Genomic DNA, 19,899 nt, shown 5'->3' with positions numbered 1-19,899 from the left:
AAATCCTTGCATTTATTCTTTGTTGAAGTTTGATGCTTAATCTTAAAGTAAATTCTTACAAAAAAACTTTTAAGCTGACATGAACCACTTTTGTTAGTTGCTGGGTGGAAACAGTTACTGAAGTTATTAATAAGAGAATATAAGCAGGGGTGCCAGGTCAATTTCAATAAAGAATCTTTGTCATAACTTCAAAAATCTTCGGTAACAAGACAGATATTAACGTCAATTTCTTTATTTCCTCACTTCTTTTTTTTCAAGTTAAAACTGGCTTAAAGTTGCAATTTTCACTAAAATTTAGATAATTGCAACTTGGATCTTGATGCGTGTTAAAGCCTTTAAGTTGAATATTTAACACATTTTTTAAATATACAACTTCTGGCGTACAAATTTTATTTGGAGCACTCTTGTGATCATTGTTACAGGTTCTGGAGATATTTGTGACATTGTCTTTGGCCCACAAATGCAAATGACATAATAAATCATGGACAACCACTGCTTCATTTCAGGAAATGCTTCACTGGCTCAGTCAACCGGTCTTGGCCTTGACCTTCTACAAAACCTCGACACCTTAAAAGAGAGCCTTCGTCTTGCTAGCACGGGGACATATAATTGGCAGGATATCGATATCTCACAGTTTCAGGGTAAAGTTATTGTTCTAAATGAATTGCTCGCAAACTTCAGATTGGTAGCGAGTTGTTTAAATTTTGTTCAAATTCTGTTATTTTGATTATTTTTATGAACAAACACCAAAACAGCAACTGGCAGATACTCCCTGGAATGAATTTCTGTTAAATGCAAGCCAAAAATAATTAATTTTTTTACCACGTTACAAATTCTATTTGATAAAATATAGCATTTTCTATCTCAGTTCTTTTAAAGAATATTTAATAATAGTGCAGAAAATTTATGTAAATGGACCATGCTTTATGTGACTTCTTTTTGGTTTCACAAAAAGCATCTTGTAAAGCTTTCCAACAACAACAATAAAGTTTCCAGCATTCCTACTTCTTCTTACCTATTCCTACTCACATTTATTGCTACCGGCGTGGCCTACCTAAAATTGTCCTAATTTACTTTTTTTTGTCAATAAAGGAAAAAAAGTAATAAAAAACACCCAAAATGCAAGATTTTGGACAAGATATTGTCAATCCCACCTGCTGACACTTAAAACTAAATAAATTTTGTACTATACATACTTTTATGTTAAAAACACTTTTCTTTAAACTTGACTATGAAAATCATAGGAATTCGACTTAAGATATTTTATGAATATCGGCCCTGGAACCCTGGCATCATGACACATACTTTATTCTTCTGATTCACAAGCTTATTATTTCCTCCAGGTTTGGTGGACACCATGAAGGCAGGGGAAAGCACGAATTGGTCGTTCAATCCGGAACAGTTTGCTGACTTGGCATCATCTCTGTCATGCTTTTTCAACCAGACGAATAACTCCCCCCGTTCACAACACACCTACGACTTGAATTCAGGTATGGACACACCAACATACTTTATTTATAAAAATAAAAGATCCTCAGTTGAATAAATTAGGCTCTTTTTGACACACTAACTTGGGTGAGGCACAATAAACAACATGAAAGAACTAGGCCTAAAAAACACTCGTTGTTCAGGTTACCACAAAATTGGTGCTTACCCTAACGTTTTTATTGTGCGCCTGTAAAAAAAAATTGTTAGTGTGTGTTTAAAAAGCTTTATAGTCAAGATTACTTTAGCACCATTCCACAATGATGAAAATAACATTTTTACATAAAGCCTAATAAAAAAATGAAAGCCTACCTACTACTGTGTCTGGACAAGAAGTAATCCTAACCACAAAGTTTTTTTGCTCTATGCAGTACTATTGCGGGGCTTTAAAGGGACTTGTTCAAAGATTTTATGTGTACAACAAATGTTTTCAACTGTTAAGATTGAGTAATTTTGAGTAATTTTACTTTATTTCATGATAAAACACCATACAGCTACTGGCAGATATTAATTATTACACAATTTTATAAAGCCAAGCCTTAAATAGGTAACTTCATGTTTTTTCGGCAAAAAAGAGCACTTTATTTTTATGTTAGAGTCTTTAAAATCTGAGCAAGTCCCTCTAAGGAATGAGTGGTTATTTTGACCTTAACTGGTCATGAATAAAAGTTCTAATTAGAAATTTAAGTGTCCAATTTGACATTTAAGTGTGAAAAATGAGTCGAACCTTGAGGATCACCATGAAATTATAAATATTTCGTTCCACTGGTAAATATTGCATCAACAAGAATTAGTCCATTTTTGTATATAATAAATGTGTAAATATGTCAAATGACTCTTTAAAATGACATCTTTTTGTTTACAGGCCAAGGAAATCCGATGTTTAATGGTCATGGTAATGATCTGTTGTTGAAAGTGCCCGACACATTGTCCGGAATAAGTCCACAGGTGTCTCCAGCATCTACGGTGAGTTATTAAAAGTGCCTGACACAATGTACGGAATTAGTCCACAGGTGTCCCCAGCATCTACAGTAAGTTATAAAAGTGCCTGACACATTGTCCAGAATAAGTTCACAGGTGTCCCCAGCATCCACGATAAGTTATAAAACTGCCTGACACATTGTCCAGAATAAGTCCACAGGTGTCTCCAGCGTCTACAGTATGTTATTGAAAGTGCCTGATTCATTGTCCGGAATAAGTCCACAGGTGTCCCCAGCATCTACGGTAAGTTATTGAAAGTGCCCGACACAATGTTCTGAATTATGTCCAAAAGTGTCCCCATCATCTACAGTTAGTTATTGAAAGTGCCTGACACAAAGTCTGGACTATGTCCACAGGTGTCCCCAGCATCAACGGTAAGTTATTGAAAGTGCCCGACACAATGTAATGAATCCGTCTGCAAGTGTTTCCAGTTTGTCCGGTAAGTTATTATAACTGCCTGACACAATGAACAGAATAAGTCCACAGGTGTCCCCAGCATCAACAGTAAGTTATTGAAAGTCCCCGACACATTATCCAGAATAAGTCCACAGGTGTCCCCAGCATCCACGGTAAGTTATTGAAAGTCCCCGACACATTATCCAGAATAAGTCCACAGGTATCCCCAGCATCCACGGTAAGTTATTGAAAGTCCCCGACACATTATCCAGAATAAGTCCACAGGTGTCCCCAGCATCCACGGTAAGTTATTGAAAGTCCCCGACACATTATCCAGAATAAGTCCACAGGTGTCCCCAGCATCCACGGTAAGTTATTGAAAGTCCCCGACACATTATCCAGAATAAGTCCACAGGTGTCCCCAGCATTAACGGTAAGTTATTGAAAGTGCCCGACACATTATCCAGAATAAGTCCACAGGTGTCCCCAGCATTAACGGTAAGTTATTGAAAGTGCCCGACACAATGTACTGAAACCGTCCACAAGTGTTTCCAGTTTGTACGGTAAGTTATTAAAACTGCTTGACACAACGTACAGAATTAAGTCCACAAGTGCCTCTAGTGTCAACAGTAAGTAATATGAGTAGAAGGTATTCTATGCAATTTGTTAACAGATTTTAAATATAAAAGGACAGGAAAATTCTATGTTAACCAGCATGGAGATAATATTTCTTGCAAGTTGTTGGCTGGAATAACTAAGTGTATGAATATATCTGTGTTTTTGATAAATGGTTGAGGTTCATATTTAGTGCATCAAAGTTCTACATTGTGGCGCAAGCATTATAAAAAGATTTTAATTGTTCAAATGAATATACAGGTATTGAACAAAACATGTTTTTTAAATTCCAGACGGACAGTTTTGTATCTGGCCGGCCTAGAGTTGAAGTACAGCGGGTATATAATTCCCCACCACCTGCACACATTTCAACTGATGATATTGAAGAAGATTTTACAGACTGGGACAAGTTGTTATGAGATAAGAGTGCAGTTTTACCTGTGAAAAACATGAAACCAGTCAATATGCAGACTGGAACAAGGTGTTTTGAAATGAAAGTGCAGTTTCAACTGTGTAACATATGTAACCAGTCAACATGCAGCTAAATATAGCACACTATTGCCTAATATAGATCATTTAAAGCTTTGAAAGTCATAAAGAAAGACTGCTTTGCAAAAATGGTACTCATGGCTGTGCTTTTGGTATGAATGACTTAATTGGTTGACATTATCATAAACTGGTATACCATAATTGCCAGATGTACACCAGAGAACGGACTGGTTAATGATATCATGTGAATTGACATATCTTCAATAAGTCTGGAAATTGTAACCATCATCATGTGGAAAGCAATTTGTTTGTTTCTGTTAGATTATTTCAAAGTTGGTATTATTATTATTAGGTGATTTTATAACTGGGTATCTCAGTTGAATCAACGAATCTCTGTAAATTCGGTCCCATGGGAAAAGTGCAAACTTACAGTTAAGCAATAAAGTTGGTCTAAGTCTTAAAGAACCAGTTCAGTTAAATATACAACCAGTCATAGGTAGGCAAAGTTAAGGAATTCAGATATTATTAGCCTTTGGGTAGATGGTCCTTTTTGTTATAAATTTATGGAAGAAGATGAAAAATATACAAAACAAAAGATCTTGTTGATAAATTCTGCACCAGATGCTTACACAACTGTTCATGGTGGCACCTTATTGCTGAAGTTACTGTAAATCATTGAGTATAGTGAGCACTATTTCCCCCAAGAATTCTTATGACTAAAATGCCTGTGTCTTATATACAGTATTAGGCTTTTAACGTTGTTTTTTCCATTTCAAGCCAAATATGGTTGTTTACATTTCACTTCAAAGGGATGCTATTCACATTGATTGATGTATTAAGTTATAACGTCAAAACAAGTATGGTGTTTTTTTTGCCTGCGTCCTATATACAATAGCTCCCTATACACAATGGTTTTCAGTTAACACACAGAGAGAATGTAATAATGTTGTTAATGTTTCTTTTCTATGTGACGGTTGTTTTTGATTAAAATGGCGTTATTGTTGATCTATTGGATTTTATTTATTATCATGTACAGGATATTTATTTATTCCTCTTAATGCTAACATTCCATAACTTCTGAGTAACTCATCCCCTGTATATAAAAACCATTGGAACCTTCCTGTCAATTGGCCTATTATATGATGACTTTTTGCATCTATTTAACTTAGGAAGCAATGCTCTTTATAGATCTGTATATATGTTTTAGTCGTTAAAGTGTGGTCATTTTAGATAATGTTTATTTGAATTTGAAGGAAATAGAACCTTTTAGTTAATCTGAAAATAACTTACTTTACTACTAAATTAGTTAAGGTAAGCCCGCAATCATTAATACAAAAATGTACTACTTGTAAAGTTTCATTTTAAAGTTACAAAATAATAAAGTTATAATAGTTTTCACTGAGAACGTTTTTATTTATTTAGACATTATGTTATCGAAGAAAATAAATAAAATTGCTATGTAATAATAGTAATATTTTATTTCATTATTTCCATATAATATATCATAAGAGTGTCATCATTATGGGGTTATACAAAAATGTAATTCATGCAAAATTAATTTTATGTTTAATCAATATAAATTAAACTTAAAAATAATCTTGATGTTAATATCTATAATGCACCAACACACCTATGCATCCTGATGATGGATGGCTTACCCTAAGTTATGTTATTTTGTTATGTGCTTGTTAACAAGAGAGCTCCATTTACATCAATACCTCAAGGTTCTGTTTTAATAAAGATCGTAGTCAATTTTAGTCATAAAATAAAACATCTTAGTGTAATATTCTGTTATTTTTCTACATATTTCAGTGGACTGAACTTGCCGCTATTAAAAATGAACACAATTGAGGAAATAAAAAAATAATTGATCACCATTTGTGACGCCTGAGATTATTGAAGTCACGACAAAAATATTTTATTAAAATAAACCATAGGGCCGGGTATAAATAAAGGCTCTTAGACTTAGTAGGAATGTCATAGTTGGCAAGAAGTCTTTTTTCGTTTCTATAAGCTGCATTCTCACAGATTGACCATTTTAACAACTTTTTTTTTTTGTCTTGGAAAGAGGTATTTTTTCGCGTAAATATCTGCAAACCAATGATATAAGATTGCTGACAAAAATTCAGATTGTAGATTTTTATATTTCTGTTCGAAAATTAATGCTTTATGGCTTAAACCGTTACTATAGGTTTAAGAAAAATGCATAAAATATCAATTTTTAACTTAAATATAAAAATCTGCGATCTGATTCTTTGTCAGCAGTCTTTTATAACTGGTTTCCATGGATTTTTGCAAAAAATGGCTCGTTCCAAGACAACAAAAAAAAAATGTCAAAACGTTCAATCTGTGAGAGTGCAGCTTTAAACAGTTACTGTGCTTTCAAATTAAGCTCTGACTCAAGTTAAATTTTGATGATTGTAAGATAATTTCCTTTTACAACTTAGATCTTTAGTGAAACAGGTCCCAGATGAATAATTACTATGACAGGTACATCTTGCTGTAAATATTGCACTTGAATATTAAGTTTAGAATTTATCCGATTCTCCGATGTCTTTGAATTGGTAGATTTATCTATTTTACATTTATGTTGAGGAAAAAATGAAGGTACTTAATTCATCAGAAAACACTTTACAAACAAACTTATGACTATAAATAGATAGACCTCCCGAGAACTTTTCTTTTCAACACAATGTACCTCAAACTACCATTATTATATTCTTTTCCATTTTGATTTAATTTAAAGTGTTTGTTTGTAAATGATAAAAAGTTATTCATTTTAATTTATTGTTTTTGATGGCCTTGTTTTGAGAAGTTTTCTTGTTGCATGTACATGTATTCAGCTCATTAATTTTTGTCTTAACAAAACCCAATGAAGTTTCAAAAATGATACACATGAAGATATAAAGATTGTACAAAATATTATAAAATTCATTCTGACATTTATAAATCATGACTATTATTATTTATTATTATGGTAATTTATTACTGCAGCTGTTTATCTGTTTGCCAAACTTTGATAGTTCAAAACAGTGAAACGGGGTTTTGAATTTGCTTTGAGAAAAAGTTGAACTAATTATTTGTATATCATTATACTGTTATACTGTAGAAATACTTAGAGCCCATAGTTTGTAGTTAAGTAGACTGACCACTAAGTGACAAATCTCTGTGTCTGTGTTGTTTTTTTATGTGTAAAGTGCTTATTTTATTTCCATGTTAAAACCAGTAATGTAATATTCCAGCTCTGCAATAATTTTAACTAAGATTAAAGCTCACAGTCTTTTCATCTCGTACAAATTTTGGTTTATTTCTTCATGAAAGAGAAGGATGTTTGCAACAACTGATTTTTGATTTGTTTACTGGTACTTAATTCATACGGTTGTGTTGAAAAAACCTGCTCCAACTCCTTTGAAGTATTTTGATATTTTACTGTATGAACAAATGAAATATTTTGTAAGTATGAAATGTTTGTCTTTTGCTCATCTATTTTTCAAAGGAAAAAGTCGAGGTATTGTCATAGTCTGGGTGTTGTTGTCGGTGACGTCGGCGTTGTTGTCTTGCCGGAAATCTAATCTTGGTCATAACGTGAAAATGATTCTATAAATTCATATGAAACTTGGTATACATGTTACTTGAGGGTAATTCTCATGTATGTAGCCAGGCCCATAACTCTGGCATTAATAACTATGGGGTTGTGCCTTTTTCAATTAAAAAAAACAACAGGCGAGCATTATTGTTCACTCCGCGGCACTCTTGTTATTACATACAGCTGTCTGCTCAGTTAAATACAATAAATAATGTTTCCGCTGTTGCAAAGAATTGATTCTTTAAGTTGAAATTTTACCATGCAATATTTGAAATCCTCTGGCCCCAATTTCTCGAAACTTCTTAAGTCCCTTATAACAGGATTAAGCTAAACTCACTATTTTTGTTGTTCTATAATATGCGTTATATTTACTTCTTTAAGAGTTTTTAGAAATTATACAAGAAAAATCTGTATGCTAATTAGAAGAAACCCTTTTTCATTTATCAAAATCCATTATGAGTATGTTTTATGGCTAATTGAAATAAGCGACTTAAGCCTGTTAAGCTTAAGAAGTTTCGAGAAACGGGGGCCTGGACTGTTGAAATTTGTAACTAAAGCATGTTCTGAATGTCGGGAAGTCTTGTCAGTTCTAGTAATAATTTTGATTGTGATAAACTTATGGGAAAGAGCATGAACTTTTTCAAGTTAATGAAATAATCTCAAAATAATTTTGATTTTTTTTGTTTGTAATATGCTTGGTGCAAATATCCAAGTTAGAGGAATGATTTCAAAACATTGATTTTTTATTCAATAAGTTAGTCTTACAGAAACATTCTAGTTCGAGGAATGATTTCAAAACATTGATTTTTTATTCAATAAGTTAGTCTTACAGAAACATTCTAGTTCGAGGAATGATTTCAAAACATTGATTTTTTATTCAATAAGTTAGTCCTACAGAAACATTCTGGTTTTCCTTGTAAGAATTTCTGATGTACAATCAGCCTTTGAAATTGGTGGGTGGGGTATAGTGGATTTTTTGAAACAGTGGCAAACTTTGTAATATGTATAATACGTTTTTAATCAGTACTAACTCTTGTTAGACTGAGTCTAACAATTCAGTGTATTGTAATAATTTATTGAGGCTGGCCTTGTTTCCTTGTATCTTTGCTCATTCTATATATATACTATCTCACTGAATTTGTGAGAAAAAATGTCTTTTTTATTTTGTTTTTTCTTTTTATTCATTTTTCATTTACTTTTTCAAAATTATTTGTTATTTGGACTCACAAGTTTATAAATGAAAACCCATGGTTTTGCAAACATTAGACATGTTTTAAAGGCTTAATACAATAATTTATCATACAATTGTACATAAATCTAAATTAATTTAATTCTGCTGATGCATTGGTTAGAAAGACTCAATTTTTAGTTAGTGTGTTTTTTGAGGGAATGTCATAGCCTTTGTGTTGTTGGTGAAAAAAACAGAAGCAAGTGAAAAACTTCTGTGTTTGTCATAACTCAAAAAACTATCAAATATATTAATTGAACTATGTGAATATGCATATCAACATATAGCAAGTCCCATAATTCCGGCTAATTAGAAGAGTGATGACCCTTGATTGAAAAAAACAGAGCAGCGTTGGCATCCACTGGTGGTACTTTTGTTGTTATATTTTTATTCAAAACCATACAAGTCTGCTGATACTATGGTGGCATAGTTGCACCATATTAATAGTATTGTGAAGTGATAATACTATTGATTGTTATAATTTCGCAATGGTTAAAGGTTTGAATAAAATTGCTAATTGATGAAGTCACAAAATTTAAAATTTAGAGCAATATTAATTAACTGATATTTTCTAAACTGAATATTTGAAATAATTACATCTTGCATTTTGAATCTTGAATAACTTGGAAAAACGTGAAAAATGAGGACCTCTGAAATGAAGACAATCTGCTGTATATTGATTCTGACATTTTGAGCTACATTATTCATTCAATATGTTAGCTTGTAGCCGGTTGTTATTGTATAGTGCAAATATTTTTGTATTCTAACTGACTCGTTATCCATTCCTTCAGGTATATACATTGTTTTTTTGACACAGGAATCATTTATTGATACGAAAACCATCTGCTGCTTTATTTGCAAATATAATTGGCTTTTTATGCAGTTTGTGAACCATTTTCGTTTTGAATAGAACACACTTTATTTGTGTGACTAAAATGTCATCATAATAAGACACTGTCCCTGTGTCGCATACAAATTGTGCTGAAAATGAATGATGGGCCGATTGTTCAGAACTTTGTTAAATTTAACAACATGGTTTACGACATTGTTGTTCACTTTAAACATAAAATATTTGATGATGTACTACCATATTCAAATAAAGCCAATATATTTAAAACAGTTGTCTCAAATATTAAGAACAGAGCAGATCATGAGTGTATCTTCTCAACTTCAAGAGAAGCAAGATTTGAATGTTAACAATGATGAAGATAACAAAATTGTTAACTTCAACCAAGATCTTAACAATTGGCTCAATGTAGAATATTTTTTTCAGTGAATTTGTTCACTGGCATTAAGTTTAAAATTATTGGATATCTCAAATTCAATATTTCTTTTACCTTATTAAGAAAATTTACCTTAAAAAGTTTGATCATTTGAAGAAAATGTTTTGTCTTTCACACTGACCAAAAAGAAAGTGAGAAAAAAGCAATAGAATTTGATGATGTTTTTTTTTGCTCTCTTGTACTTACCCATGAATATCATTCTTATATCATTTTGATGTTTACGTCATGCACATAACATGTCAGGATAGGGTTAATGATTCTCCCATTTATACATTATATACATATTATGTTCCGTCCAGGAATTGACATGCACCAACCCTTTTGTTGAGTTTCAATGAATCTTTTATTTATATGATATATGAATTGAAATAAAGACTTTTTTCCATGGTGTGATGTAGTTTGATTCTTTTCCATTTTGCATAATCGGTAATATTATGCACATAAGTTTTACAATGAAAAAAAAAATTACAATAGCCCACGAGGGATTTTAACTTTACTGAGGTAATGAAAGCCTCACTCCGCCTTTTCACTTGCGAGGGAATAGCAGGTTCGCTCTGCCTTTTTAACTGTTGGAACTTAAAGGAACTACTCTGTGCCTTTTTACTTGTCGGAGATAATGTAATAAAGTTTGACCCTTGACATTGAACTGTTGCATCTGACATCAGATTTCTCTGTGACCCTTGACCTTGAACTATTGCAGCTGACATGAGATTGCTCTGGGACCCTTTACCCTGAACTATTGCAGCTGACATAAGATTGCTCTGTGACCCTTGACCTTGAACTATTGCAGCTGACATGAGATTGCTCTGGGACCCTTAACCCTGAACTATTGCAGCTGACATCAGATTTCTCTGTGACCCTTGACCTTGAACTATTGCAGCTGACATGAGATTGCTCTGCGACCCTTTACCCTGAACTATTGCAGCTGACATAAGATTGCTCTGTGACCCTTGACCTTGATTGATTGAGTTAACACAAAATTACTCGCTGACCCTTGACCTATTGCAGCTGACACAAGTTTGCTGTCTGATCATTGACCTTACCTTGGTTAAGTTAACACAAAATGGCTTTGACCCTTAAGTATTAAAGCTGACATAGAATTGCTCTCCGACTCCTGACCTTGAAATTTATACTTTGATTTTAGCTTGATTGTGAAGACAGCTAAAAGCTGATACTTATCACTGTAAAGCATGTTAACCAGTTTAAGACTGGTGTCCTTTTGAGAGGCCATGAGAAAGTATCCCTGTTGGGGAATTGAACCTACGACCTCTTGGGTGAGAGGCAGAAACTTAAACCACTAGACCACTCATCCTTGAAAATGTCAGGTATATGACCCCAATGCCTGTTCTTGACCTTTGATGAAACCATCTCAAGGCTGCTCTCTGCCCATGACCTTTAAAGGGTCTAGCTAGAAAAGCTCTCCGCAAGTTGAAACACGTAAGTTTTGGCAAGTGTTGAAAATAGGCACACTAACAAAGCATATACGGTCATGTCCCATTGGCTTGACCTCGCTTGTCTTGAATTCCTTGTTAGCTTGAACTGAATGTTAAGGACTGATTTCTTTCTACTGTGTGTAAGCAATCCCACTTGGCTCAGTTTTTTGTGGTTCGAGGTATTTTCGACGGTCCCCGAGATATCAAGCCAACAGGGTGCGCCTGTACACAATAAACAAAACAATAAAATTCACAAATAACTTTCATTTTTTTTTTTTATTCACTTTCATTTTTAAAGATAATATTTATAAATGTTTTTCATCAGAGACAACAATTAGGTACACGAAGAGAAAAACCTCATATATACAAAGACCAAAGTGGAATAGTGGTATAATATATATCATAATAGTAATAATAATAATAATAATAATAAATCTGATCTAGATGGGGAAACTATAGCACACCATGATAGCAATGACAAAGTATATAAAAGAGTGCCATGTAGAATTGCCAACGCTCGCCTGTTTTGACTTAGCGAATAATGGGACATGCTCACATTACCTCTTGCAACATTTGCATTAATTTTTTGACAGGGCAGCTGATGATAACAACACCAAGGCTATAATGGGACCTCAAATTCTTTCTTTGAAAAAATCAGGCGAGCTTATAATATAACATAACTAATGTCCAACACAGGACTGATATACACTGAAAACAATAATTTTGGTGGAAACATGTTGTGAGCAATTTTTATTCTTAATTTTGAAATAAATTCCTCATTTTTCTTTTTAATTTGGAAGTATATTGTAAATGAAATGATCTTCCTTTACTTATAAAGCTACTTACACATTTTTCTTTTTCATTTGGATGTGGATTGTAAATGAAATTATCGTTCTTTACATATAAAGCTGCTTCCAAAACGAAGCCTACAAAATGCATTATACACCATCCATTCTTATGTAGTAATTTAAATGATATATAACCATTTTATCATAGCAAATATTTTTCCCCAAAAAAATTATTCTTCCATGATTGTGTACAGATGAAATTAAAGCAATAACATTTTAAGATTGGAAATATTTAAATATTTGAGATCAGAAGAAATTAAAATTTGATGAATACTGTGAAACTCATTCTAACTGAATAAAAAGATCAATAGACTACATAAATAATTTGAAAAGTTGCTAGCAGTAACATAAAACATTCCAGAAATTCTCTAAAACATATCGAATTAGCATGTTAATTTCATTTTTTACAAGCAAGTCTTTTCACAGTATCTCTTGAGCATAACAATGCCAGTACTTGTATGCACAGGCAGCAGTTACGTTGACAGGACCCACCCTGTGGCCACCCCCCATTTAAAAAAAAAAATAGTAATTTTTTTTATTTCAAGACCAAAAATGATTGGAACATGATGATTTAGGTATCATAAAAACATAAATATCAACCAAAAATTCCACTAAAAAGATTTTTCCCGATATTTACTATTATTATATAGTATATATAATAATAGTAAATATTGGGAAAATTTTAGTGGAATTTTTGGCTGATATTTATGTTTTTATGATAAATGATCATGTTCCAATCATTTTTGGTCTTGAAATTATTTTTTTTAAGATTTTTTTTTTAGAGAAGGGTGGCAATAGGGTGGGTCCTGTCAACGTAACTGCTACCTGTGCTTTTTATGCATATATATATATTTTAGATCAATGTTTTTAAATCGCATGTCAACTAAAAAATGCACAGCATGTGTTGAAATTGAATACTTAATTGACTTAAGAAGAAGAGACAATTACATTAAAAATTATTTCATTTACTTCAGTTGAAAATTAAACCAAAATAAAAATATCTAAAAAAAAAATACCTTCAATATGTTTAACATTACCAAAGTTCTCTGCATGTTATTCTTACATAACTGTTTTCTTAGCTCAAATAAATAAAAATTACTATTATACAACATTCAATAATATAATACTTTTCGGGGGGCTTGCCCCATTGCTTGGAAAATAGATTGCAAATATAAATATTACACCATCCTTAATTCTTAAACACATCAACATAAACATTCACATTATACATAACATCAGGATGATCTTGGTTTCAAAATCACAGCGAGGAATCATGGGGAACCACTGCTGCTGTACAATTAAATGATTCAAGTGTTGTGTGCTATTGTAGTATGCTAACTGACACGACGCCGAGCCATCCTCATATCCGTATTCATTAAACCAGCGGAGTGATTCACTAGTCTTTTGAGAACCATGGACAAACAAACGCACATTATCAAGACCAGCCTTAATTCGATCTAAGAGCCATGACATTTAAGACTATTTTGTGCTTTTTTGCACCCCTCCCCTACCCTCCCAAATTGTTCATACCCCCCCCCCCCCCCCACACACACACCATTGGCTTGCACGTAAAATGATGTAGTTGAAGAACAAATTGAATGCTATCAAAAACATTACACGAACCATAGGAGAGGAAGATCAGCCAGGTATCACCTTGGGTCAGCCCGTATCGTTGCAACAAGTCTTCCCCAGCGGGGGTGACTTTGATAATAGTCTTTTAAAACACTTGAATCATACTTTAACAACATGTAGTGGTTGTACCTGATTCCACTTCATGATTTGAACAATAATACCGGAAATTTACTGATTTCTTGATGAAATGCTTATAAGCCCAAAGCCCAAAATAAAACCTTAAAATCTTAATAATAAATAACATGATTGCCCGCCTCGAATATGGGTAACAAAGGCCAGGGTTGTTTACACATGTAACAGGGTCTGTTGTTGGCACCTTTCAAACCTGTGAAAAATTCTTTAAAATCAAACAGTCTTCCCCGATGTATCGAGTAACCTGTGGAAATTTAATTCCCTTATCAGGTTTACGTACAGTATGCTTTATTTCCCCGAAATACTGGACTAGGGCTCTTGTCCCCGATCAAAAGAAAAATCCCCTGAAGTGATGACACATGCACACTGTCTGAAGTAATGAACGAACACAATCATGCCTATTTAGCACAGTCCCATGAAAATCTAAGCTGCCTTATGAAATTGTTCAGTGTTTATTTCTTAAAACTGAATATTATGTAATTTGTGTAGTTTTCAAATGGAATCATAATCTATATAATGCATTTTTACATCTATTTTAACAATAAATAAAGCTTGACAAAAAATGCCCTGTACAAAAGTCGAAAACACTTTTACGCTATAACAAAAATTTGATGATTTCTGTCAAACAATGATACAAAATTGTCATTCACTTGTATTTTCATCATATATACACATATACATCAAACATAGCAATGAATTTTACAAAAGAAATGTAGAAAATATTGCACCAAAAAGTTATGTATGTTCAGACATTAAAGTCATCTGTAACACTTCAACACAAGGTCGCGTTGTAAATCAAACAAATCATTAGAAAAGAATACTTAAAGAGACAGACCTGCTTAATATTAATAGATAACACACACACATGACACGGATTTTAATTAACACTGGTAGACTTTCAGCCGATCGGTAAGACAGAATAATTTTCCTCACACACAATCTTTTCACCGCTGTCTTGATAAACATCCTTTCCCTTTTCCAATTTTCTCTAATCAAATTCCAATTACTCTCTTGGAAAACCAGAAAACCTGATTCTGTACATAACTAATTTCCATAGTTAATTTCTTTTAACATTTCCCAATAGCTAGCACTTTTTTCAAGTTTCAGCACATTTCCTTTTCTTTTCTAAGGGTCTGCCATCGCCAGCAAAACAGTCCAACAATAGAGAAATTCTTTACAAATTCTCCAAGGCATTCCAGTAAACCAGTCCTACCAGAATCAACCTACAGGACAACAGGTTACTGTGTGCTACCAGTCAACCAAGAGTTGCTGCCCTTTCACAAGAAAACCTCTAGAGTGATCTCCCTTTGCTCAGTGAGGTGGTGGCAGGTGCCCTGAACCAAACCGGTCACGCTCCAGTGCCATCCGCTGAAGAGCCTCATGATGAAGCTAAAAAAAATTAAATTGTTTAAGTCTAAGTTATTGGTCCACAATAAATACTCAATTTGTTATTTTCTTACCTTTTTGGGTATTTCTACATTTTGCTACCCTGTTTGGTATTTTCCTTCCCAGTTTGTTATTTCACTATCCACATTTTGAGGCGTACTTGGGTTGAAAGGTAGGTTCAATTTTCTTTTCTATTTTTACATCCAAGCAAAAATAATAAATATGAAGCTAAAAAACCATTTAGGTCCTTTGTTATTTTTGTTTGTTGGTTGCGAATCACGAAACAAACTTTTCGTCAATAGTGGCATGACTTGCATAGTTTTTGCAAGATACGAAACTATTATCAAAGTGTAGTAACATTAATGTCTGATTGACACCAACATAGTTTTAAAAACCAAAGCTTTTATAAAATACAGCTTTGAAATTTGTAAAAATAAGTTAAAAAGAGACATTGTTTAATGAACAAATTATGTCTTGCAAATACAAATTTGTGTCAGGACAGCTCTAGTTACAAAACAAGCCAATCTGTATATATTTATTCTGTTCAGTTTACCTGCTGAGCAAGTGCGGGGTCAGTGTACGCGCGTCTGTACAGGTCTGAGAGCTCCTGTTCCCGTGACATCATATGGGGTGGGGGCATACCCACAGGGAGGGATGGGAGGGAGCCTGGGGGCGTCTGATTGCTGGCCCCGTTTACCCCCGACATTGGGTCCGCTCCTGGGATGAAAATTGTTTCTTTAACACATATCTAATCAAAGATTGAAGTTTGCTAACAAACAATTTGATCTTGTTTTAGAAATTATTATTCATTCATACACATAATTAGCTTTAGTTTAACATTGTAAATGCTTCTATCTTTTTGCTGTCACATGCATTTATGCAATGATAGTTGAAAAAAATTAGACCAATTTTCGTGTAATATGTCCAAACTGATAATACTGTTGGAATGACATTAACATGATAATGGTTATCTATTATCAGTGAACTATGATTTACTCGACATGAGTGTATCATTCAGACAGTTTTTAATCAATTCATAATGCCATCTACATGTTTAAACCTTGTCCCTAATCACAAGTCCCAAACTTACGAGAAAACTGGTAAATCAAATGAGAGGGGGAGGTACTAAGCCCGGGGCGCTCAAACTTTGTAAAGCCTGGGCCGGGCCCTGCGGACGAGCCCACGGTACCCCCTCTCATAACCATTTCATTCGAGACTCGCTGCATATATACGTGCTGCTCCTGAGTAAGACGCTGCGTGTAAATCTGGTAAATCATTCTACTCGTCATTTGCTCTGACTGGAGCATATCTGTAAAGGGGAATATTGTTTTCCATTGTAATTTGTTCTATTTTCTAAAGGATTGGGTTTAAAAATTCTTACCTGGTGGTAATGTATGTAGCATATGTGGCGGTAGAAATAGGTGCGGCATCGCAGACGACGTCGGTGGCAGAAAACCATGAGGGGTTGAAACAGGGGGTGGGGGAATGAGGTCGGGTTGATGAAGGTGTAGATGCGTGTGGCTGTGTGCGTGCGTGTGTGTGTGCGCATGTTGTTGGGCGGCAGCAGCTGCAGCGGCTGCAGCTGCTGGTCCCGCCATGCCTGACATTTGAAAGCGCATCATAGGGTCTTGCATCGCCTGCAGTCGTTCAGCCTGAATCCTCTCCGCCGACATACGTTCTGCGGACATTCTCTCCGCCGATAATCGCTCCATCATTGCGGCGTACGCGCCAGAATCTCCAAGCATGTGACTCGGGTGGAGCCCTGAGAAAACACCATGAAAACTGCAGTTAAAAAACTGGTAACTTGTTCTTGTTTCTATTAGTAAAAGTATACTTTTTGTTATAAGATTTAGTGTAACATCCCATGTTTTGCTACATTTTCCGAGTTCTGGATTTTCCAAGCATTCCCGTCAATCATTCATTCATTGCTTTCCAGTCATTCAAATAATTGTGTATTTTAGCTGTCGGTTTTGAAGTATGACAGTTTTTTCTAATGAGAACCATTTCCTGTACAACTTGACTCAGAAAAATGCTGTTACACTAAAGTCTAGCCTTTTCACAACCGGTTGTTCAAAAATAACCCATTCGTGAATTGACACTTAATTTTTTTCCCCAATGAAAACCAAACAAAAAAAACAAACAAGCGATACTGATCATTTTTTTGTTGCTTCATTCATGGTATTTTCTTCAGGTCAATTGTGGACTTACAACACAAAAAATTCAACTCACTGTGAAAAGACTTCTCCTTCATTGCAACTATGTCTAGTAAACAGTATCCATACCACATGGTTTAGATGTCATATGTAAACAGAAACTTGACGGGTAATTTCGGACATTTCTTCAGCCGAACATGGTCATTTTTAGCCGATTATTTTCCACCTAAGCTGTACAACATGACAAATGTAAGTGCAGAATGATAGCATCGAGGGTTCAAAGCGGAAATGTTCTATCTACTTCCATATTAAATGCCACCTAGAACCTTTTGGCTTTCACTAGACAGCATAGAGACTGCATGTATTTGAACTAATATTTTGTTAATAAGCGTATATGTGGGAACGTATACAAACTTTTATTGGGTTAAAAATGAGACTAAATTTACATATCCTACTGTCTCAATTAAGCTACTGGCCCCAATTTCTTGAAATATCTTAAGCATAACATGTTCAAGTCTCTTATTTTAGTCTCAAATTACGACCTTAAGCATTTTTTAACAAATCATAAAAATTGATTTGATAATGAATATAATTTCCCCTTTATAAAGATATTAAACTGTTTGAAACTCAAAATAATGTGCTAAGCTTCATCTTGTGTTGAGGAACTTACAATAATAATTGCTTGAGAGATAGGGACCAGAATAGTTCTTAATGAGGTTTGCCCACGCATATTCGTATACGACCATCCTGTGCATTGTACATTGGAGGAAAAATAGAAAGGGACCAACATTCTCATTCCAGAACACCGAGTCAAATTTCTGTTTACATATGACATGAAATCCATGTGGTATTGGCAATGTTTGGAAAATTGGTATCAAAAAAAGAAATGGTACCAAAAAACACAAGAAACGAAAACGAGATGTTCTCCGGAAAAAAAACTTGACTAGGAAAGCAGTGAAAAACAAAAGGACAGAGGAAGTCAAAACTCAAAATTTTACAAACATGGAAAGAGTTGGACCTACCTTTTCATGAAATCATTGCCATAGCGAAGGTATATGTGCAAACTACACTACACATGTATTATTTTGTATGAACATTCTTTATTTAATAAATCAAATATACATTCCCTCTTTATTTATTAAAATGTACCTTATTTAATATTCATGATTTACTTTTACAAGTATTTGATATATAAAGAAAATAAATGAGACACTTTGTTTGTGATTCAAATTCATGTCAAAGATAATGGAAGTAAAATTAATCCCATCCCATCCAACTTAATTGCCTGACCCCATGTCCCCACACCCTCCATCAACTAGGGGTGTAATGTTACGCCAAGAGCCTACCATTCCATAATACTCAACTGATTGACCCTCTCTCCCCCCCATCATCTAGGGAAGTAATGTTACATCAAGAGCATATCACAGTATACTGCGATACAAAGTCATTTACTGCGATACGTAAAACAAAGTATTGCTTCACGATACAGCAGTAGGATTATTGATGCTTGATACAGCGTTTTTGGTATATTGGGCACCCCTCAAATCTACCCCAAACCATCTCAGGCAATGTTTTTACTATGAATCTCAAATATGAATGGCAATTAAAATTTGAATCACAAACTTATTGAATTCTAAATTAAACTATGAAGGGAGATAACTCACCAAGTCTCTCCAGTCTTTCTCGCTCCCGAGCCATGAGATCGGATGCCAGGCTGGTGGGAGGGTAAATTCCAGGAAGGTGGGAGGCCCCTGCCCCACCCAGCATATGGGGGCCATAGCGACGCTGGAACTCCAACCAATGGGGGTCTAGGGGGTTGGCTCCGGGGGGTAACAATCGCTCAAGACCTGGAATTGAAAAATTAAAATTACATTCCATTACAGGTAGGTGGGAAGGTTAATTCCTGGAAAATTGGTGGCCCTTGCATTGTTTTACTTCACCTCTTTGAAAATGGCCAAAGTGCCCTTAGAATAATGAAAGTAATGACAAAATGCCTAAAATGGTAAATTTACCATTGTGTTTTCCAAACAAAGAAACTGCTACACATGTGACGATTTTACAGTGAAAAATCTCTCCGATTATTTAGGCAAAATTTCATAGCCCTCCATAAGATGAGCAGCATAAAAACATTAATTTACAGACAAATGCCTCTTGTCTCTCAATATCTTAACACTGTATTCTGTTTTGTCTGCATGTCAGTCTGATAAATATGTGTTTTTTTATCAAGATTATTTGGTTTACACTGTATGTGA

At 34.2% G+C, this 19,899-nt stretch overlaps 2 protein-coding genes across 10 annotated transcripts in view; one reads left to right on the top strand and one right to left on the bottom strand.

The window, feature by feature from the left end:
• LOC128202743 (forkhead box protein J2-like) overlaps positions 1-10,453 on the top strand; it is a 28,694-nt gene extending 18,241 nt beyond the window's left edge. For all 4 annotated transcript variants that reach the window (XM_052903845.1, XM_052903844.1, XM_052903843.1 and 1 more), the window contains 4 exons: positions 507-641; positions 1,344-1,490; positions 2,351-2,451; positions 3,771-10,453. In XM_052903845.1, the coding sequence (XP_052759805.1) occupies positions 507-641; positions 1,344-1,490; positions 2,351-2,451; positions 3,771-3,896 (509 nt within the window). In that variant the 3' untranslated portion in view covers positions 3,897-10,453. The remainder of the gene's footprint in view (positions 1-506; positions 642-1,343; positions 1,491-2,350; positions 2,452-3,770) is intronic.
• Positions 10,454-13,894: 3,441 nt separating this feature from the next.
• LOC128246743 (arginine-glutamic acid dipeptide repeats protein-like) overlaps positions 13,895-19,899 on the bottom strand; it is a 101,915-nt gene continuing 95,910 nt past the window's right edge. For 5 of the 6 annotated variants that reach the window (XM_052965140.1, XM_052965142.1, XM_052965141.1 and 2 more), the window contains 4 exons: positions 19,312-19,494; positions 16,876-17,256; positions 16,048-16,211; positions 13,895-15,497 (listed from right to left, as the gene is read on the bottom strand). In XM_052965140.1, the coding sequence (XP_052821100.1) occupies positions 15,420-15,497; positions 16,048-16,211; positions 16,876-17,256; positions 19,312-19,494 (806 nt within the window). In that variant the 3' untranslated portion in view covers positions 13,895-15,419. Of the gene's footprint in view, positions 15,498-16,047; positions 16,212-16,584; positions 16,804-16,875; positions 17,257-19,311; positions 19,495-19,899 lie in introns of all 6 variants that reach the window. The other variant, XM_052965143.1, reaches the window with a different exon arrangement.

The sequence above is a fragment of the Mya arenaria genome, chromosome 9, assembly GCF_026914265.1.
Source record: "Mya arenaria isolate MELC-2E11 chromosome 9, ASM2691426v1".
Lineage (NCBI taxonomy): Eukaryota > Metazoa > Mollusca > Bivalvia > Myida > Myidae > Mya > Mya arenaria.
The sequence above is the reverse complement of the archived record's forward strand: the minus strand, read 5'-3'. Positions and strand labels throughout refer to the sequence as shown.